The sequence below is a fragment of the Vipera ursinii genome, assembly GCF_947247035.1.
Source record: "Vipera ursinii genome assembly, chromosome: Z".
Classification (NCBI taxonomy): Eukaryota; Metazoa; Chordata; class Lepidosauria; order Squamata; family Viperidae; genus Vipera; species Vipera ursinii.
The window spans coordinates 49,858,567-49,881,867 of NC_139517.1; the positions used below are offsets into that span (position 1 = coordinate 49,858,567).

The following is a 23,301-nucleotide window of genomic DNA, read 5'->3' on the forward strand; positions in this document are numbered from 1 at the left end:
ATTTCATATTGTTTCTCTTACTTAAGGCTTTTGCAAAAGTTCATGGGGTTTGGAGCCCACTAGCACTAGTACATGGATAACATTGGCAATATTTCTGTTTCTTGCAAATTTGGATCTACTAGAATAAACTGTAGCAACATTTTGAGAAAAGAAATTGTTATGGATTTGTTGGATTTCTGAATAGGCTTGCATCAGTCTAAGAATAGATATTCCTGGAATTAGCATTAATGTTGGGCAGCCATGTAATATCTGTGGAAGAAAGCCCTTTCATTAATTTGGGTTGATACCAGGAGAGAGACCAGGGATCAGTGTCACATTATTTTTGTCATTGATTCTGTTTGATGTTATTTTCAATGGCAGTTGGGAGTGTGGTCATAAACCACACTATCAGGTTTAGTGCTACCATAAGGCACAATGCCATTTAATAACTAAAAGCTTGGCATTCCCTGTCGCTGTTGTAACCCCATGCCTGCATGGATTATTAAGTGGGAAAAGAAGTGGGAATGGGGAGGATCCTCTGAATAGGTGCTGGGGAGCAATGACAACAGGTGGGCTCTGGAGACAGTGGGGTATTACAGAGTATATATCTCAGGATTTATAGGGGGAGGCTAGGAGAAAAAGCAATAGGAATGACTTATGAGAGCGAATTGTTGCCTACCAACTTCTTTGTTGACTTTTCTTCTGGGAAGTTGCTAGGGAAGGTTGCAAATGGTTATCATGTAACTGCAACTTACTTTAGTGTAATTGTAAGCAGTGCTTTTTTTCTAAAAAAAAAAGGTGCCGGAATTCTCATCTTGGCGGGCGCAGGAGGGGTGGGGTGGGGGAGCGGTGCTGTTGCAGTCACAGGTGCGAAAGGTGTTCGCGGCGGGCTCCCCCCACGGGGCTGGAGGCAGCGCAGCTGGTCCTTTGGGAGCAGCAGAGCCCACTCTATATGGCGGGGCTGCGCGGTGCGGGCAGCTGAGGCGGTGCGGGCCAGGCGATGTTTTAATCTTACAATTGTAAAAATATATTTTTTTCTATTGTAAGTTTCCCCAAACCTCACCATGTGCATTGCATACAAATATTATATAATAGGTAAATAAAGGTAGAACATATGTTAAATATACATCAAATGATAATATGCTTCCCTACAAAGTCAATTCTTGCTCAATGATAGACCAAGGAGTTAACTCGGAAAGGCAAGAGGAAAATCTAGAAGAGATCTGTGCAACTTGTAGAAGGGAAAGGCCCACACTGATAAATTAAAAATCTTTGTGGTCTGCAAAGGAATGCTGGTGGGCTAATCAATGATTTGGTGACTAGAGGAGCATCTACAGTGTTGGAGTTCGTGGTCATGGTAAGCCATTGAGGCACTAGGCAACATGACTTTCAGGGCAGTAGTGGTGATTTTACTACTTTAAAAAAAAAGTCTGTGCTCTGTCCAAGGGTGCTTGGTAGGCTGCATGTACAGGCCTGGTCTAGAATTTATTTTGGAGCATTCAACTATCTAGAGCACGCATGTCAAACTCATTTTGTTTGAGGCAACTTTTTATAAAAGAATTGCTATTAATTTGTTTTAATAAAATAATTTAAATCAATTTTTCACTTGATTTCAAATTAAATGAATTATATTGGTTGACAATGAGATTTTTTTAGTACAATTGCCAAATGCAATAAACTGGTTTTAGGTATAAGTTACTGGAAGAAAAAAGGAATCCCTGCTGTGTTACTGATCCCAGAGAAGCATTTGCATGTATGCAGGTATCCTTAGGGTGCCATAGTTATGGATAAGAAATATTGGTTGCAAAGTTGGCATTTCTGGATGTAATACAGATATTTTGGACTTATTTTTGTTTCTTTGCATGTTTGATATTTTTAAAAAGGCATATGCTACTCACTACGCTTATGCACATATGTAACATGATCACTGCTTGTCCAAAATTTTACTATACAGATCATACCACCAGAAATTATTTTAGCCTTTTTAATAAATGTTGTTATTGATGTTAAGCTCACGAAGGAAAACATCATATATTGTTATGTATATACTAGGTTAATTATGTAAAGACTGAAGTGCAACATAACTAGATTCTAAATAATCTATTTTTCAAAACACACAACAGTCCAAACAGTAAAAGTAAAGTCCAAATTAAGAATATTTCATTCTTAAGAATTGTTTAGATTCAAAATAGTTTTCAAGTGTGTACAAAAGATACTATTTTTTTTTCTAGAATCAGCTAAATTAGACATATTACATTGAGAAAAATGTTTCTCATTTCTTTCCTGTTACCTTTGATTTCATTGCAGAGATGTTAACATAAGAAATAGATTATTTTGTTATCTAATTTTACCTTCCAAAAGACAGAAGCAGATGAAAATGTGAGGTTCTTTCCTGTTGGTTTTTTTGAATTAGCTGTTTTAGATTCTAAACTTTAGTTCCTAAAGAAGTAATCCTGTAAATAATTTTGATGTCCTTCTCTAGTGCAGGCTCTTTTATGACTCAAGGACTTCAACTCCCAGAATTCCTGATCCAGCATGGCTCAGCTTGGAAACCTCTCCCTTTCCCCTCAGCATGGCTGGCTCAGGATTTCTGGGAGTTGAAGTCCTCTAGTCATAAAAAAGAGCCAAGATTGCTCTCCCTGCAATAGGCTTAGAAAATCCAATAAGGGAGCTGTGGTTTTTTGTTGTTTTTTGTTTTGCAAAAAAAAAAAGATGCTGGAACGCCGTTCTGAGCATTCTATGAGAAAAAAAGCCCTGATTGTAAGATTGGTATCATGATGACAAGACCCAACTACAGCAGCAGCAAATTGTAGACTAGTCACAATTTCCCCTTTTTCAGTTCTGTCAATATAGTGTTCAAATATCTCACACCTGACAGAGTTGTGGTTGAGAATATAATACACTGCTAAAGACATTTTTACTCTCTTGTATATAGGGATAATGGAGGCAATAACTGAGCACACACACAAAAATCTTAAAGTAATTTTATTTCTATGCACTTCTGCAACTTATGAAGATCTCTTTTTAATTCTGTCTCTTATACCAGTCTGGATATATTGAACCAATTAGTACTGTTGCAGAATCAAGAGACTCAGACCCCAGAATCAAAAGAAATTTGTTTTATTTTGCGCAAAATGTTCAGAACAAAAAGCAATATCAATGTCTGAACACATTTTCAGGGAAAAGCAAGTGCATATACTGTATAGTCTTCAAAGAGCCTTGGTGGAGCAGTGGGCTAATGCCTCCTTAAGTAACACCAGCTGCCTGCAATTAGTGCAGGTTCTCATCCCACCAGGCTCAAGGTTGACTCAGCCTTCCATCCTTCCGAGGTAGGTAAAATGAGGACCCAGATTGTTGGGGGCAATAAGGTGACTTTGTAATAATGCCGCTTGGGGTGTGTGTGTGTGTGTGTGTGAAAGCCCTAATAAGCAGGCATATACATAGAATGAAGGCTACTGCTAAGCTTGTAAGCCGCCCTGAGTCTTCGGAGAAGGGCGGGATATAAATGGAATTAAAATAAAAAATAAAAAAATAAAAGTAGCAAAACACGGAAATGTAACTTATGAGCATTGATTGGTTACTTGAATTACAGCCCCCAACTCCCCCTTGTTGCTATGCTGAATTTAGCTAAATATCTTGCAACCTTTTTACTGATCGAGGTCACAGGTTCCTAACCGCTTAAGTTTCCGGCACCATGTTTGTGGTTAGCTACAAACGAGACATATGTGGTGGATGTATCACAGCTCTATGCTTGACTAAATAGGTGTGAGAAACAGATGAACTCGTGGTTTGGCATTTTCCATTTCCTTGTTCTTTTCTAACTAATACACACATTTTCTTCATGCCTCACTTTTATGTCCTACCTCACTTTTATGACATGCAGCATTTTTATGTATTCTTTGTATCATTCTTTATGACCTGCCTCAGTACTGCCTGGTTCTGTTGATCTTTTTAAAAACATTTCTAAGGAGTATTATAATTTGAAAAAGACACACAAATACAGGTAATCCTCAGGTACAAACATTCATTTAGTGAGTTTTTACAAAAATGAATTTATTCAGAAAGGTTACTTACATTAGAAATTCAAAATTGCAAGCAAAAAGAGGCCTCTGTAGCCATGTGACTTGGATTCAGTTATTGCTGCAGCAACCCTGTCCAGTTACAAATGCCATTTCCTGAAGCCGGAAAGGTGGTGGTGTTTTTTTCCCCTCTGGTCACATGGCCAAACGAGCTGAACCAGTGCAGGTTTGTTTTGCTTTTTTGGTGCTGCATGGAGAATGCAGCTGCCTGGGCTTGAGGACTGCTTCTGCAAGTGTTTTAAAATATATATTTTTTGGTTACTCTATAGCAGGGGTCGGCAACCTCGGCTCTTTTATGACTCGTGGACTTCAACTCCCAGAATTCCGGCTCAGGAATTCTGGGAGTTCCACGAGTCATAAAAGAGCCGAGGTTGCCGACCCCTGCTCTATAGTAACCATTTTTAAGCACTGTACTTTGGAAACTATTATGTTTGTAAATACAGTACTTTGCAAAGATAAAGTTTGTCTGCATTCTTCTTGAAACTTGTAGAAATGCTAGCCAGGATCTACACAAAGCATTCTATAACGTTGTGTTTCCTTGCTTTTATTTTGGAGAAATGTGTATATTATTGTAATTTGTAGGTTTTAAATTTAAATTGCCTCCAGAAGTTGTGGGTGCCCCATCACTGGAGGCTTTTAAGAAGAGACTGGATAGGCATTTATCAGAAATACTCTGTTGTGAGAGTAGTGGGTTAGACTAGATCAGGAGTAGGCAACCTTGGCTCTTTTATGACTCATGGACTTCAACTCCCAGAATTCCTGAGCTAGCCATGCTGCCATGCTGGCTCCGGAATTCTGGGAGTTGAAGTGCATGAATCATAAAAGAGCCAAGGTGTCAGGACCCACCCCCATCTACCTCTTAGGAAAGAAAGAACTCTTGAACCAGGAATTGCCCAAAAGGAGCTTTTACTAAAACATGATTGGTAATGGGAATACTAGACAGGATCTGAAACTGTGTTACAGTTTGGTACTTTTAAAGAGTCCCCAGTCAAAACCCCTCCCCTCAAACCATCTGGTCAGTCCCGGATCAATGAAACTTCAGGTGTCAAACCCTTCCATGGGAAAGAGGGATCTTCCCATGCCTTTACGACAATTACCTCCTTCCTTTCAGATTCTAATCGGAGATACAAACCAGATCTCTTCCCCCCCACTTCTTTTGTTGTTCTCAGTTCAAAGGTTCTTCCCCTGGTCTTTGAAGACAGCCTCCCGGCAGGCTGAATAAACAGTCCTTGCCCCTATTAACATCTTCTCTTTTCCTCCATGGAAAAATGGCAGAATCCAGGGAGAGATATAAGATTTTAGAACATACAGATAAGAGTTTTATGAATGGGATATAAATGGATTCTGACACAAGGTTTCATACCCCTGGACTAGATGACCTCAAGGTACCTTCCATCTTTGCTACTGTTGCAAACAGAGTTCTGCAAATCCCTTCCCCATGTCCCTCTTTGTGCCTGGCTGGAGACTTTTAAGCTAATTAGTGGCAAGTGGTTTTTTTTTTAAAGCACTTGTTCTGGGCAGTTGAAAATGCTTGTGCTACCTAACAGCAAGTGGGTTTTTTTTTTTTAAAAAAGCAACTGCAATAGCTGCAAGCCCTACCTGGAGGCAGTTTAGTTCCTGAGTTGGCTGTATGGGAAAAAACTGATGGGTAGCAGGCAGAAAAGCCTCTCAGTTCAATTAATGTGGCAACAATCAATTAAAAAATCAGGAATAGTAAGTCAGATCATTGTTCATTTAATAACCCATTTGATTCAATTAATGAATTTTATTTTAAAAATTTGTAAAATTGAGTGTGATCTATTTGACAAATTTATTTTGACTTAAGAGCCTAGTGGGCAGGCTCCATTAGGTTCGTACCCCAAGGACTACCTGTACACACTATATATATGGATGTTTGTATGTATCTCTCTCTCTCTCTCTCTGTGTGTGTGTGTGTGTGTGTGTGTGTGTGTATAATATATCGATAGATAGATAGATAGATGATAGATAGATAGATAGATAGATAGATAGATAGATGATAGATAGATAGATAGACAGATAGATATAGAGAGAGGTATTGATATATACAATATATATATATATATATATATTGATATGCTTTAAAATCAAGACTAAATAATTAAAATGGTTTGCAAGTCCTTAAAAAATTTATTTTATCTTTTCAAAACAGGAAATCAATCTGTGACAATATCCCCAACAGGAACACTTTTATTCCAAAATTTCAAATCTTATATGAGTGGAATTTACACATGTTCCCTAGTGTTTAAGCCTACAACTGAGCAAGAAGAAAAAAGCTATTTAATTAAATATGTTATTTACGGTAAGATGAATAACTCTCCTTTTTTTTAGTGTTTAGTTTTTTTGTCAGAATTGTATAATGAAATTCATATATAGTTAAATGTTGCTGCAATTAATCTGTAACCAGCTAACTCAGAACAATTGGTATTTAAAATATCCTTGGTATAGAACAAGGGTAGGAAACCTTGTCTCTTTTATGACTCGTGGACTTCAATTCCCAGAATTCCTGAGCCAGCATAGCTCAGCTTGGAAACCTCTCCCTTTCCCCTCAGCATGGCTGGCTCAGGATTTCTGGGAGTTGAAGTCCACGAGTCATAAAAGAGCCAAGGTTGCCTACCCCTGGTATAGAATATAGGCATATCGATTTTCTTGTAGTCTTTTTCTTCTTTTAAAAAGGTAGCAAGCTCTAAGTAAGTAGAAAAATAACATCTGATTAATAGCTTGAATATTGGGGATAAGCAGAATGTTCAGCTTAAGGTCATGTTTAAACTACTTGGAATAAAACTGAATTACAGTATTTTATCTCAAGCTTCAAAAAAACAACATCCTGTGATCCAGAGTTTTATCTCAAGTTTGGATCAATGTGAGGTAATTTTTTCTGTATTTGCAAATGCTTCAGTATTCTGTGGTTGGTTTTATTAAAACATTCCTTAAAGCCATGACCTTAAAACATGCATTATTTCAGTCTTTGCTGCCACTGGCTTCGCTGCCACATATTTCATATACTGAGAAATATTTTGTAGATAAGAAAAATAATGCTGCCTCCCTGATAAAATATTTTCTAAGTAGTTTGAGTTTATTCATTGTGTTCAATTGTGTTGGTGTTGTCCTTTTGGTGGGAGGGGTAGGTTGACCAATAACTGGCACTCACATTTGCCATATCCATTCTGTGGTTGTAGAATGAAAAAGGAAAGTCTAGTGTCAAGTTGCCATTATTCCATATGACAGAACACACAAAATAGTTTATTAGGATTGAAACCGCTTAAAACAGTCTGACAAAACAATGTTTAATTCTTTGTTTAATATCAACTTTGAAACAAAATTTGGGTATCCTATTCAATATTACATAGTAATATACTGTAAACATAATGCATTCTAAAATCAAACTACTTCTTTAAAATATTTTCCCTTTAGAGTATTACTTAGAAAATATTTTTCATTCTCTACTAGAGAATTAAGAATTCACAGCAAAAGCTGTTCTGCAGTTGGGTTCGGATAAATCATAATGTGAATATGTTATTTGGCTGCACATTTCCTCTTTAAGCTGCCCCTTTCCCAAAAACCTGTAGCTTATTTGAGATATATTTCAAATAGTTTCTTATTACATCAGGATAACTAAATTAGTTTAATTCCTCTTCCTAGACTTTCAGATTTTAGTTAGTAAAGGTTAACTAAATAATAGTTTACGTCAGCTTAACTTGGTTGATGAAATCTACTCCACAGGAAGTCTAAAACTACTTTTATTGAGATTGGTTAACTGTAATAACGAAGTTGTGCAAGTCTGATTGAATGGTGCCATCTTTCTTATACTCTAGTACACTGGTGTCAAACTCGCCATATCACGTGACGTGTCACGACATATCACAACTTTTTTCTCATTGCTGGAGCTGGGAAGGGTGCGGCATTTGCATGATGCAACTGGCTCCCGGGCTGGCAGTTTGACATACCTGCTCTAGTGAATTAAGGAGGTGTCTCTGACCCACTTCTAAACATTAAATGGACATTGTGGACATAGAAAACGTTTCACCACTTGCGTTGACAGCAGAGATTACATATTTCTGTTAGTGTCCTCTATCATAGTCTCTACAGTTTCTGGATTGGGATAGAAATGGAAATTGTAGCTTAAATAAACTAAGTATCAAATGGTGTATCGAAAGGCAATAAAATAGGTTTCAACAAGGCCTAAGTTTTAAAATATTGATCATGATATAATATGATTTATTTTTACTAAGCTTTTTTCTACATATGCATGGGTTGAATCGATCCAACTGATAGAACTATTTCCTTTGTTTTAAGTGAAAAGTTATTGAACCCTAATTATTTTAATTATTTTATATCAATGATTGTTAATTAACAATGCAAAAAGTATCTTAATTTCACAGAAACATTTATTTTTATATTACGATTAGACTAATCTCAGAGGGTAATATTTGCTATGATAGCACTTTCTTTTTTATTTTCCATATTCTATAGAACAGGCATCCCCAGCCCCCGGGCCACAGCTCACTATAGGGCCTTGAACCCTTTGGAATTGGGCTGCGGAAGTGGCAGGTGAGCCTTTGCGCACACATGCATTTCCACTTGTGTGAGCGGCAGCCAAACACATACATGCACAAATGGAGCTACACATGTACGTTTGCCTGCCTCTCACGCAGAATCCCCAGCCAGACTGGTTGAGCAACTCTGCTGTACAGGCCTTCTTTGTTATGTAAAGTTGTTTCTCAAATTTGGGTCTTGTTTTGGGCAATTTGGGGAAATGCAGTAGCTCAGTGGTTAAGATGTTGGCCTTGTTCGCTGGAAAAGCAGGCAACCCAGGTTTGAAATCAGAATACCATGCGATGGGTGGAGCTCTCCTCCTAGCCCCAATTCTTGCCAATCTAGCAGTTTGAAATCATGCAAATCTGAGTATATAAATAGCTAGCACTTCAGTGGGAAGGTAACAGCACTCTGTGATACAATGCTGCCCATATGACTGCAGAAATGTCTTCCGACAGCACTGGCTCAATGGTCTTGAAACAGAGATGAGCGCTACCCTCTATAACTGGCAACGACTAGTGGAATAAAATCAACTGGGACATGTTTAGTTTATTTTTGGTCAGTTCTTAATCTTAGAAATATTAATTGATATTATTATAGAGATTGCATTGAAATTAAGCTCTGTAGCAGAACCATTAAACAGATCTATCTCTTTGGGAAATTAGAGCATCTGTGCTCACTGAGTCATTTTCTTAGAAGGAATTTTTGAAAGTAGGAACAATTTTTAATTTCTTTGGTTCTGGTAAAACATTTAAAAGAAATATCATGGATAAGCTTGCATCAGGCATTATTATTTATCCTACTCTCCAGTGTCAATGAAATTATTTAAATTTGCTGTTGTAAAAATTGGATACTAGAGAAAATTAACCATTACAGTTGAAAGAGAAGAACATTGTAACATAATTACAGATTGAAGCAAAATACTGTAACATGGGACATACTGAAAGAGGTTTTTTTGAATAATGGATCCAGAAGATAATTTTTATAGTCAGAAGAAAAAGAAGGAATATAAACTTGGTATATTTGATCAAATTTGAAATAGATATATTGCTATCTACAGTAACCCTAAGTGGACTCCTGCTGAGATCAGGACTGAAATGCTTTATGGATTCGTTTATAGAAAAGAAATGAGATCTGGGAAGAGGAGATTATTTGTTGCATTATAAGAGAAAGTGATAGGTTACTAAAATTGTTTATACTTGTTATGAGGAAGGTTGGAAATGATTTATTTATATGTTTCTATTTATATTGTAATCTTATTTTTCTTTTGTATTTCTCTATTTTATCCATCTACTCTATTTTTTCAGCATGTAGTAGTTCTTGCTGTTGAAATTATACTCTTTAATAAAATGCTATATATGCAATATTTGAATTGTGTGAATATGCTGTTTCTAGTTATTTATATTTGCTTCTTTTCTCTATTTTAATTTGTAAATAATAGTCTTGTTTTAATGGGGTATGCTACTATTAATGCATACTAATGTGGCAGTCCTCTTCCCCTAAGCCCTTTTTAAATCATATGAATCTTTTCCTATAAAACAATACTCACTTATTGACTTGTGACCTTATCAATAAAATAAAATACAAACTCTAATTCCAGAATAAAGTAGATAGGAAATACAATGATAAAATACATATATAGTTATAATCAGTAATCAGATGAATTTCCCTTGCAGAGAAATTTGTTTAGTGTACCAGGTTTTTGGGACCACTGCCTTAGTTATAAACTTAGCAGTTTTGCGTAAATATATACAGTACATCTGATCCCAGGAAAAACATGTCACTCTATGGTTCAGGTCCCAAAGGGCTGTTCTTTCCAATAAGCCTAGTGGGGGCGTAGTTGAATAAACTATGAGAAATATTTTCAATGGCTAGGGTACTGCATATACAGGTTCTCTCATAATATGAGAAGTGGTGGAAACACCCATATTTGGCCATGGAATCCAACAAGTCAAATTTTGCTCTGAGATAGGCCATTCTTAAAATTTTTGTCAGTTTCACTGACAGGTATTTTTCAGGTTGAAAAGTACTTTTATTTTTAGTCAGCCAACTTACTTCCATTACTAAATGCATTTTTTTCCAGTTTTAATCTGCCTACTTTTAAGCCAGTAATTTTAATAATATACAATCCATGATAATAAAAAAATAAAGAAAATTAAATATCTAGATCTCAACTTCAAAAATGCATGAGTTATTTTTAATCATGAAATCTTTACTCTTGTGATTTTTGAACAATGAACAGTATTTTAACAGTGGTTGGATAAAATTTTATCTGCTGTTCAAAAGAAAAAAGATCCCACAGGAGAATTCCAACTACGTGATTATACCTAAAGTTAAGCAGCTTAGTTCCCAAGTATAATATTCTAGGGGATGGTATTTTTTTTTCCTTTGGTGCAATTAATTCTTGTTTAAAACTAAATTCAGAAATTTTAAATCTTAATCTTGGTATCTTGGTTTTGTTTGAATCTAAACTTTTTTTTCTGCAGCTTATTCTGATCCTAACTTTTACTATGAGTTAACAGCACGATATCATTCAGCTCCCTGCAATAGTATCTATAATACTAATTTTGAAAAGAAGCTGCATCAGATACTGGCCAAGCTTGTTGTGGAGCTAGCTTGTGAGGTTTCATTACAAAAATCTGAATGTCATCATGTAAAAATGCAAACAGCTGGAATGCAAAATGAACTATTCTTCATTTTTAAAGGTAAGACTAGTTTGAAGAGTTGTTCATGGATGCATGTTTTTCATGATAAGTTGAAAACTATTTTTGTCCCATACATTAAAGGTGTATCTGACAGAAGTTATGAAAAAGTAATTGAGATGTTAATTGATAATGTACAATGAAATAATTTGACAGCTTGCTGATTTAGTAAATGACCAGATCATTTTAATTATATATTAAGAAAATATATTATGATTGAAATAATGATTTCAGCAGAGTCCTGTTTTCCTTGATTTTAGAGATATTTGCAATAATAAAACATAATTCAGTATTACAGGTAATCCCTGAGTTGCGAGCGTTCCCTTACTGAACATTTGAAGTTATGTGATAAGCGCCCCATAGTGCTTATGAGACAGTCCCAAAATTATGAATGTTGCTGCACCACGGCAGTCGTTCATCCTTACGAACGACCGCAGTAGCATTGTAACATTCACCCTGGTTATTCCCTCCCTCCCACCACCCTGGGTCTCCCTAGGCAGTAGGTCTTGTGAAGATTGAGATGTTTTGCTTTCTTTTTTTCCCCTCAAGATGGCGGTGCATTCACACGCAGTGGCCCTGAGCTCCCAGTACTGGTATGTGTGATTGGAATAATGTGTGTATTGATGAGTGTGCACAATGTAGTGCGAGGGGCTAAATTAGCCTACACACGCATAGAGCTGCTAAACATCGGGCTCGCAAGGCAATCTGGAATTACCAGCAATTTCCACCAGTCCCATAACATACCGAACTGCGTAGAGAGGCCTCCAGGATCTCCGTGGATTGTCATCGGGCCGGGGAGGAGCCGACGTAAGTGAAAGAGAAAAGAGCAAAAACAAAAACATGGCTGCAGAGCCAGGCTGCTGGCTCGGCTCAGGAAGCAGCCTTATAGACCAGCGCTGCCAAGTGCTTTCTTGAGTAATGCCAGATCCCTCATCCATAAAATTGACAAATTACAGCTGCAGATGGCAGCAAGCAGGCTTCTCCGTGAATGTTGTGTGATGGTTGTCACAGAGACCTGGCTACATTCAGCTGTGCCAAATGCAGCAGTAGAACTGACAAGCCAAGTCATTCACTGCTCTAACAGAAATGGAGGTTCCGGTAAGAGCAAGGAAGGAGGACTCTGTGTCTATATACATTGTGACTAGTGTGCCAACAGTAGATTATTGCTCCCCAGATGTGGAACTGATGACTGTCACAAGTAGGCCATTTTTTCTGCCTAGAGAAATTACTGTGGTAATTATTGTAGCTGTTTACATTCCACCTGATGCCAGTGTCAGCCTGGCACTTTCCAAGCTAGATGATGTCATCTCCAGGCAGCAGCAAACTCACCCAGAGGGCCCTCTTTTCGTGGCTGGGGACTTCAATCAAGCCTGTCTAAAGATAGTTCTCCCCACGTTTGTGCAATATGTGCAATTTTCCACCAGAGGGAAGAATACTAGACGATGTGTACTCTAACGTGAAACAGGCATACCGAGCATTCCCCCTCCCCCACCTGGGTACATCCGACCATCTCTCACTCCTGTTGTGCCTGAAGTATGTTCCTCTCAGGAAAAGAACTCAGTCACGAAAAGGATTAAAATCTGGCCAGCAGGTGCCCTCAAGTCAGTTGCAGGATTGCTTTGAAACCACTGACTGGAGTGTATTCGAAGATCAAGACCTGAATGTATATACGGATGCCGTACTCTCTTATATCAAAGCGTGCACTGATAGCGTGACAACAGAAAAGTGCATTAGAGTTTACGGGAATTGCAAACCCTGGATGACTGCAGAGGTATGAATACTCCTGAGAGCCCAGGATTCTGCCTTAAAGGCAGGGGACAGGGACACATACAGAGAGGCCAGGGCAAATCTCAGAAGAGGCATTAGGATGGCAAAACAACAATATAAACAAGGTGGAGAACCACCTAGCATATAACAATCTGAAGCAAGTGTGGCAGGGACTGTAGCACCTAACCAACCACAAGGGCAATACAAGAAACATGGTTAATACTGATGCCTCGTTGGCAGAGGAGCTGAATATCTTCTTCGCTCACTACGAGGTGGAAAGACCAGACCCCGTAGCCTCTGCTGGCCAGCCTTCTGATTCTCAGCCACTCACCCTGTGTGAACATCAAGTGAAAGCTGTACTGAAGGCTGTGAATCCCAGCAAAGCTGCAGGCCCAGATCGGGTGCTGGGGTTAGTGGTTAAGAACCGTGTCGATCAATTAGCAGGGGTCCTGATAAGGATCTTTTAACATCTCCTTGCAAACAGCCTGTGTACCATCATGCTTGAAAGCAGCTACCATTATCCCAGTCCTGAAGAAAACAGCAGTTGAGGGCCTGAATGACTACAGACCTGTTGCATTAACGTCTTTAGTGATGAAATGCTTCGAAAGACTGATTCTCCAACATCTTAGAACATGCCTCCCACCGGACTTCAACAAACATTCATTTTCCTACAGGGGGAACAGGTCGACAGATGATGCCATAGCTACTGCTCTACACTCTGTAGTAAGCCATCTAGAGAAACCTGGAAGCTATGTCAAGAAGCTTTTCATTGATTACAGCTTGGCTTTCAACACCATTCTGCCGAGCATCCTTTTTGAAAAGCTGACTGACTTGAATTTTCCCCCCTCCATCTGCGATTGGATTAAAGACTTTCTAAGGGACCAGCTACAAACAGTGAGGATCGGGTCTGTTTTATCCATCCCCCTGAAGCTGTGTTTAGCCCCAACCTGTACTCATTGTACACATACGTTTATCGTCCAACCCATCTACTGCGATAATTAAGTTCGCAGATAATATCACCGTAGTGGGTCTTATTACAGGTGGAGATGAAACAGCGTACAGGGGGGGAGGTACAAAAACTATCCATATGGTGTTTGGAGAACAACTTGCACCTGAACATCGGCAAGACAAAGGAGATGGTGCTAGACTTCCGGAGGAAAAGAGAGGAACCTGCCCCACTTTACATCGTGTGTGTGTGTGTGTGTGTGTGTGTGTGTGTGTGTGTCGTGCGCGCACGTAGAGAGTTTCCTCCAGAGTACCTCTGTGAAAATCTTACCTGGAAAGTCAATACAACCCAGGTGGCCAGAAAGGCCCAACAGAGACTCCACTTCCTCAGGGTCTTGCGGAAGAACAGGGTAGAACAAGGGCTAATGACCTTATTTTACTGGTCTATTATAGAGAGCGTCCTCTTGCACAGTATTGTGGTTTGGTATGTTGGCCTGCTTTGCAAATAGCTGAGGAAAGGAGGGAAGCGAAAGGCAAGGGAGAAAAACATAGATATGCCCAATTGAATGCAGAATTCCAGAGAATAGCTAGAAGAGATAAGAATGCCTTCTTAAATGATCAGTGCAAAGAAATAGAAGAAAACAATAGAATCGGGAGGACCAGAGATCTTTTCAAGAAAATTAGAGAGATGAAGGGAACGTTTAATGCAAAAATGGGCATGATAAAGGACCAAAATGGCAGGGACCTAACTGAGGCAGAAGAGATTAAGAAGAGGTGGCAAAATTACACAGAAGAACTATACAAGAATGAGCTTAACGTCCCTGATAATCACAATGAGGTGGTCACTGACCTCGAGCCAGACATCCTAGAATGTGAAGTGAAGTGGGCCTTAGAAAAGCTGAGCAACAACAAAGCTAGTGGAGGTGACAGTATTCCAGCTGAGCTATTCAAAATCTTAAAAGACAGTGCAGTAAAAATGCTACACTCAATTTGCCAGCAAATTTGGAAAACTCAACAGTGGCCACAGGATTGGAAAAGATCAGTTTACATTCCAATTCCAAAGAAAGGCAGTGCCAAAGAATGTTCAAACTATCGCACCATTGCACTCATTTCTCATGCTAGTAAAGTTATGCTTAAAATCCTACAAGTTAGACTTCAGCAGTATGTGGATCGAGAACTACCAGAAGTACAGGCAGGATTTCGAAGAGGCAGAGGAACTAGAGATCAAATTGCCAACATACGCTGGATCATGGAGAAAGCTAGGGAGTTCCAGGAAAACATCTTCTTCTGCTTCATTGACTATGCTAAAGCCTTTGATTGTGTGGATTATAACAAACTGTGGCAAGTTCTTAAAGAGATGGGAGTACCAGACCATCTTATTTGTCTCTTGAGAAACCTATATGCTGGTCAAGAAGCAACAGTGAGAACTGGACACGGAACCACTGATTGGTTCAAAATTGGGAAAGGAGTCCGGCAAGGCTGTATACTGTCGCCCTGCCTATTTAACTTATATGCAGAGCACATCATGAGAAAGGCAGGGCTAGATGAATCAAAAGTTGGAATTAAGATTGCCGGAAGAAATATCAACAACCTAAGATACGCAGATGATACCACTCTAATGGCAGAAAGTGAAGAAGAACTAAAGAGCCTCTTGTTGCGGGTGAAGGAGAGTGCAAAACTTGGGTTGAAACTTAACATTAAGAAAACCAAGATCATGGCATCCGGGCCTCTCAATTCCTGGCAAATAGATGGGGAAGAAATGGAGGTAGTTACAGATTTTATTTTCCTGGGCTCCAAGATCACTGCAGATGGGGACTGTAGCCAAGAAATTAAAAGACGCTTGCTCCTGGGGAGGAAAGCCATGGCAAATCTAGACAGCACACTAAAAAGCAGAGACATCACCCTGTCCACAAAAGTGCGTATAGTCAAGGCTATGGTCTTCCCAGTTGCAATGTATGGCAGTGAAAGTTGGACCATAAGAAAGGCTGAGCGCCAAAGAATTGAGGCCTTTGAACTATGGTGCTGGAGAAGACTCCTGCGAGTCCCTTGGACTGCAAGGCGATCAAACCGGTCAGTCCTAGAGGAGATCAATCCTGACTGCTCTTTAGAAGGCCAGATCCTGAAGCTAAAACTCAAATACTTTGGCCACCTAATGAGAAGGAAGGACTCACTGGAGAAGAGCCTAATGCTGGGAAAGATCGAGGGCAATAGAAGAAGGGGACGACAGAGAATGAGGTGGCTGGATGGAGTCACTGAAGCAGTAGGCGTGAGCTTAAATGGACTCCAGATGATGGTAGAGGACAGGAAGGCCTGGAGGAATGTTGTCCATAGGGTCGCGATGGGTCGGACACGACTTCGCAGCTAACAACAACAACAACAACATGTTGGCCTGACAGCCACGGATAGGAAAGTATTACAGAGGGTGGTGAGCACAGCACAAGACATTGTGGGCTGTCCCCTGACATCACTGGATGACATTGCCAGGGCTCGCTGCCTTGGAAGAGTGAGAAAAATTCTCTGGGACAACTCACACCCTAGTCGGTACCTCTTTACTCTCCTACCATCGGGTAGGAGATACAGGAGAATAGCCAGCTGTACCAACAGGCTGAAGAACAGCTTTTATCTATGGGCTGTCAGGCTCTTGAACGGGAAATCACTTTATGTATGATTGACTTATGAGGCCGGTGTGTTGTGCAATTAGTTCACATGTTGTGAAGATGGTGGGTTTGTTGTCACTGTGAGTTGTGGTGGTTGGGGCACGAAGGAAGGTTCAGCTAATCTCAACGTATACATGGTTGTACTTTAACAATAAAGGTTCATTCGTTCTTGGCTGTTCCAGTCCATCAGTGTGTTCGCAGACAATGGAGGCCTAAAGTAATGCAAGATCACACGAGATCAGTAGTGCGAGATCTCACGCTACTGATGTCGCGTGATCTCATGGTACTTTAAGCCTCTGTTCTCTGCAATAGAGAACGGAACTGAAGCTGGGTGATGCTTCTGCGTGCCTCCGAAGGCCCAATCTGGGCATTGGAGGGCTTTTCCAGGTTGTTGCTGCTGCAAATGAGACTGGGAGACGCTTCCCTGTGCCTCTGAAGCCTGATCCAGGCATTGGAGGGCTTTTCCAAGCTGCTGCTGCCCAGAAATGAGGCCAGGGGATGCTTCAGCATGCCTCCAGAAGGCCAATCCAGGCCTCTGAGGCCTCCTCTAGGCCTCTGAGGCCCAGAACAGACTTCTGGAAGTGGCATCCATGCACTTGTGCAGGTCCATTCTGGGCCTAGGAGGCCTCCTATGCACCTCCCAGATGCAGAACGGAGTGAGGGGATGGCTTTTAGATGCCTCTGCAGGTCTGTTCTGGGCTTGGGAGGCCTCCCAGGCCCAGAACGGACTTCCACGCACTTCTGCAGGTCTGTTCTGGGCCCTTCCAGGCCCAGAACAGAGGCCGTGGGTGGCAGCCACATGCTTCTGGAGGTCTGTTCTGGGCTTCAGAGGCTTCCCTCTGCTCTTGCTGGGAACAGAGAAAGAAACAGACAGGCTGCAGATCCTCACAAGGTAAGTGACCCAGCATGGCAGGATTGGGTGGGGGAGCAATTATGGGGACCCCAGGGGAGGGAGCATAAGGGAGGAGCTTGGGTGGTCTGAAGCAGGTGGCCTGTTTCATCAATACCCCACCCCGGCCTTTCCCACCCTGAGATACCTCATGTTCACTTAATGAGCCGCGCATAATGCATTCGATTAGTGAAAGCTGGGAGTGAATCACATACAAGTTATGAGATTCACTCCTACGAATCCTTGAGTTTATTTATTTATTTATTTATTTATTTATTTAATTTATATACCGCCCTTCTCCCGGGGGACTCGGGGCGGTGAACAGGGCAATACATAAAAACTAGATATAAAAATTAAAATTATTAAAACGTGATTAAACAATGCCCATAAAATTAATACAAATTAAAATTGAAGTTCATTTATAAAAATCCCACCCCGTCCCATCAGGCCAGGCCAGCTTGTTTAAAGAGATGGGTTTTAAGATCGCGCCAGAAGGAGCGGAGATCGGGCGCCATCCGGAGCTCAACCGGAAGATGGTTCCATAAATCTGGTGCACCCACAGAGAACGCCCTCCCCCTGGGGGCCACCAGTCGGCATTCTTTGACCGGTGGCACCCTGAGGAGGCCCTCTCTGTGGGAGCGTACTGGGCGGAGGGAAGTTGATGCCGGCTGCAGGTGCTCCCCAAGGTATTCCGGACCCATGCCATGAAGGGCTTTGTAGGTCATTACCAACACCTTGAACCTCACCCGGAAGACAACGAATGGATTGGGCAGGCTCCATTATATTCATAACTCGAGGACTATCTGTACTTAATAATGGAACACTAAAATATTGATGTATTTAGTAGACAATGAATAGTTATATGCACAGATTTATTACTGAACATATTGTAAACCATTAACATATTTATTGTGGATTAGAATCCATCATCAAATCTGTGAAATTTGAAGGTTGCACAGAGTTAAGTTGGTAAATACACATTTCAAAAAGTATAGGCTTTGACAGCCTGAAGTTGAAATACAAGTGATCCTCATTATTGGCCGGGGTTCTATTTAGATCTAATATCAGCAGATAAGAACTGAAAAAATATACTTGACCCACCCAGGAAATCGTATTTTGTGGAATAATAAAATTGTGACAGTGATGACAAATATGATTATTCATATAAGCAGTAAATATATTTTGTGGTCTTTATATAACTACATATCCTCTTGTTCTTTTAGTCTCAATCTTAACTCCTTTGTACCACGTCAAGTCACATCTTTGATCTGTTTAGTCCAATAGTGTGTGCTGGACAATAGGATTCTCTTCTTTAAAAAGAGGTCTTAATATTCAGTTTAAAAACGGACTTCTAATTTATGTATTCTATGCCAGAGTTCTAAATATACCACATACTTCTAAAAGATTGTTCATTGCATCACTTACATATACAGAGTATAAAAGTAAAATTTGATGATGGCAGCGTACTTTTCAATGATATGTGCAAGAGGATTAAATTCCTTAATTATTTAAAAATATACTATTAAATAGATGCCATAGTGGCTGAGAACACCTTAGTGACCTCAGCAGATCTCAAAAATTTAAGCGACATGGACCAAATTAGTGCTTAGGTGGGGGAACTTCCAGAAAATCTAGCATTGCAGAGTAAAGTAAGATGTTGAAAAGTACTTTGGAAGATTGCATTGACATATTACTTACCAAATGTTGCCAAGAAACTGATATAGTTATCTAGTCAGGAGGAGTTGAAGTTGACTCAAAGGAGTCTTTTATCCTTTAAATTCATAGTTAATTTCCTTTAGAAAACAAGACTATGTATACTGTATAGTTTCTCATATAGCTGAATATTTTTATAGTTTCTTCTCTAGAAGCAGTAAAAGGCAAAAGTCTGTGTCAGAAAAGTGTATGTGATGTATCAAGAAGATTACGAAAGGTAATATAAATACTTCAGAAAAGAAATGAAGTTCACAAGAATGTAACTTATTGTTTATCTTTCAAAAAGTAAATAGCTTTAATATTTTTGTGTAAGTTGTAAAATAAAGATTGAGTTAAAAAGAATGATAATATAGTTTATTATCAAAGAATATGGGATGAAATAGAGAGGTTCATGCAGGAAGTTAGTTTTTGTCAAATTAGTTAACAGTACTAAAGAATTAAACCTCGTTTCAAAAAGAGTGATCAATATACAAAATATTAAATTTTGTTCCAACTTGGTGATGGTTATGCATACATACTGTTGGTTTGTTCTGTAAAAATTGTGGACATCCATTTATAAAAGAATATAAAATTCTGCTTTTAGTATAAACAACCTCTCTCCCTGAATATTTACTTCTTTTAATAAAGTAGAAATGGATTACAATAGCAAGTGGAGAAAACTATAGAAATCGAGCCAGTGGTCACTTTACTCCCTTGGGATCTCTAGCTGAGATGGTATGCTTTTATCAATGCTGTGTGATTTCTGACCAGTTTAGCAAAGCACCCAAGTAGGGCTGTGCTGTTATTGATTCTTTGCACTTCTGGTGAGTGGGCCCTCCTCTTAAAGAATCCAGATTCTTTATCTTTCATTAGCAAGGTAGGGAGAGGAATAAATATCCACCTGAGAAAACTATGGTGCAAGTTATAATTCAAGTCAATGTTTCCTTATTCATTGTAAAGCTATTATGCCTACTAAGCCATGGCAATTCTTTGCTATTACTGCTATTCATGTTGGTCAGAGAAGGAAGCCCACAAAATGGAAATTTGAGATTCTAGAAGCTTGGGTGGAGTACTTCAAGGAATATTGGTATATTTTTGGCCCCAAAGAAGAAAAAATATGATAGAAAAATTGAATAGGAGCCCATAGCAGTGTAAAACAATTATCCCAGGAATTACCATAACTGAAAAAATGATACCAGTTCAGAAGACTTATTTTCTTATTTGTGAGAGTGAAAAATCTTTCCATTGTTCATATAGAATACTTATCCCTGTGAGAAGTGAAAAGGAAACAAAGAAATGTAGATACTCTTCATTTAAGCCCAAAAGAGTATTTCATTCAACTTCCCAATTACTATTGGGTTTTATTTTTTAATCTATGCTGCCCAGAATACAAGGTTTGCCTTCTTTAATAAAGTGACTAAAGAAGTGGATCAAGGAAATACTGTGAATATAGTATACTTGGTATTGGGGGTCTGAGTATACTATAAGACATTTCACAAAGTAGACCACAACCTATTTCTTGGTAAGATAGAACAATGTTGGATAGTACCATCACCAGATGGATTCACAGTTGGCTGACAACAGACACTCCACATCTGGTCTTCAATGGAACTACAACTATGTGGAGGGAAGCATGTAGTAGGGTACTTCATGGTTCTGCCTTAGGCCGTGTTCTTTAGCATCTTCATAAATGATGTAGATAACCAGATAGAAGGGGAACTTACAAAATTTACAGATGTCACCAACCTGGAGGGAATTGCTAATACTTTAGAACATAGACTCAAGATTCAAAAGGATCCTAACAGATTTGAGCAATAAGTCCTATCCAATAAGATGCAATTTGGTTATGAGAAAAGGTCCTGAAAAAACAAATGCTCAGGTATAGAATAGTTAGTACCTGGTTGAACAGTAATAACTGAGAGTGATTTAGATGTCCTAGAGGACTACCACTTGAACATGAGCCAACAGCTTCCAAAAAACCAATGCAGTCCTAGGCTACATCAACAGAGGGATATTATCAAGATCACAAAAAGCGATAATACTGCTCTGCATTGCACCTAGGCCACACTTGGTATGATATGTCCGGTTCTTGTCATGATAAAAAAAGATGCTGAGATCCTAAAAAAAGTACAGAGAAGAGCAACAAACATGATAAGAGGTCTGGAGGTACCTCTTAAATATATGATGAATGATTAAGGGAAATGAGTGTCTAGTCTAATGAAGAGGAGGATTGGTGTCTGACCTGCCCCAAATCTAACTCTAGAAAGGAATGATCCTAGATTCCAGTTGGTTGAAGTAATATATACTTTAACTAGAGTAGAATGGTTGCAAGGCAAGTAAGGTGGGATCTGAAGAATTCCCACAAAAAGCACCAAATTTTTCCTTCCCTCCTGGTCCACCTCCCTTGAGCCAATCACCAGTGTCCAATAGCAAGTTGTTTGGATGTTTTGGGAACTCTTCGATGGTGGGCAGTGCATCTGCTCATACTCAGGCCAGTTATCCTTGAAGTCTGGAGCAAACTGGTAAAAGCACCTGGTTATTCTCTCTTCTGTCAATTTCCCCCTCCCTCCTGGCTTCTTTCTTACATTCTCACCCTGGCTGTAACCCACATTCCATAATCCCCCTCCTTCCTGAAATTTGATGTCAGGATTCCGGCAGAAGCATGGTCTGAGGTGCTGAAGTTGGCAGACCTGACATTTGCCCTCCATGAGCAGGAATGTTAGTCCTGGAAAAGAAAAAGAGAGAAGGGAAGGGAGAGAGAGAAAGAAATGTAGATGTCAGCCTGGTTTGTCTAGGTATTTGGAGTGGAATTTTTTCAGCAAGTGCAGGGCGTTAATATAGTGGGCATCTACCTGTTCAGTTTCTACTGGGGGACAATGCTTCCAAACAACAGGATTTTCCCTCTTATGTGTGCAAGAGTCTAGAATGACCTTAACCTCAAAATATTGTTCACCTTCGTTGAGGATAGGAATGGAAGTGTTGGTTCAGTAGGGCACAGTGGAGAGGTGCTTGCAGACTTAAGCAAGTTGCAATGAAACACCGGGTGAATGTGCCTTAGCACATTCTAAGTGATTCTAGTTGGAAAATTACTAGGTTGATTTTATTTATTGGAAAAAGGCTGATGTATTTTTGGAGGGCTGTCTTGATTGAAGATACTTAGTGGATAGGTAAAATAGGGCTCCTATTTTAAATTCTTAAATTCTGCGTCACCTAATGTTTATAAACGACCAGCCAGGTGTTTTGAATTTGGGTCACTCATTCTTCCAGGGTGGTTATGTAAGGTTGAGGTAACTTGGGCATGGTTACAAAGTCTTGGCCAGAAGCCACTTTGAACGATGTAAAGCTAGTGCTCCTGTGGACGGAATTGTTGTTGGCTACTTCTACAAAGGGAAGCAGATGAATCCAATTGTATAATTGACATAGCACCTGAGGTACGTGTCTAATACAGAATTTGTAAGTTGACAGGATCCATTAGTGTCCGGATGATGGGAAGAGCTAAATCCCTGGGAAGTTCCCAAGAGTTTAAGGAACTTGTTGACAGAACCAAGAGGTAAATTAAACTCCCTCATCTCTGAGATAATGCATTCAGGGAGACCATTTAAGTGGTAGATGTGCTGAATAAACAGTTTAGCCAGCATGTGCACTGAAAGGATTTTGTGACGGGTGCACTTGTTTAGAAAAGAGGTCAGTTATGAGGTTTTGCCAATGCTTTCAGGGAGTTCGACTATAAAGTCCATGGATATTTCTTTCCATTGGGGTTTAGGATTTAACTACTGGTTGGATAAGTTCTTGTTTTTTCCCCTGGCACTGTTTTGCTGAGGCACACAGTGCCTCACAGCCACCAGAATTGGCGCTTTACCATGTGTAAAATTTTTACGAACCCAAAATGACCTGCTGTTTTAGAGTCATGGTTCTTTTGAAACACTGTTATTTGTTGGCTTTGGGGGATGTATGCCATAGCAAGTTCATCAAGCATTGTGCATTCCGCTTTACGGTCCCTAAACCTCGGGTCTGAGCTTAGAGCCTCTTTTAAGAAA

The 23,301-nt window shown here is 39.6% G+C and overlaps 1 protein-coding gene across 1 annotated transcript in view; it reads left to right on the forward strand.

Moving 5' to 3' along the window:
• Nucleotides 1–23,301, forward strand: part of LOC310648746 (zona pellucida-binding protein 1-like) — a gene marked incomplete at both ends in the record, with an annotated part of 77,492 nt that overhangs the window by 38,528 nt on the left and 15,663 nt on the right. Inside the window, 3 exons of the mRNA XM_083376770.1 lie at nt 6,229–6,378; nt 11,099–11,317; nt 19,426–19,502. Coding sequence (XP_083232896.1) covers nt 6,229–6,378; nt 11,099–11,317; nt 19,426–19,502 — 446 coding nt within the window. The remainder of the gene's footprint in view (nt 1–6,228; nt 6,379–11,098; nt 11,318–19,425; nt 19,503–23,301) is intronic.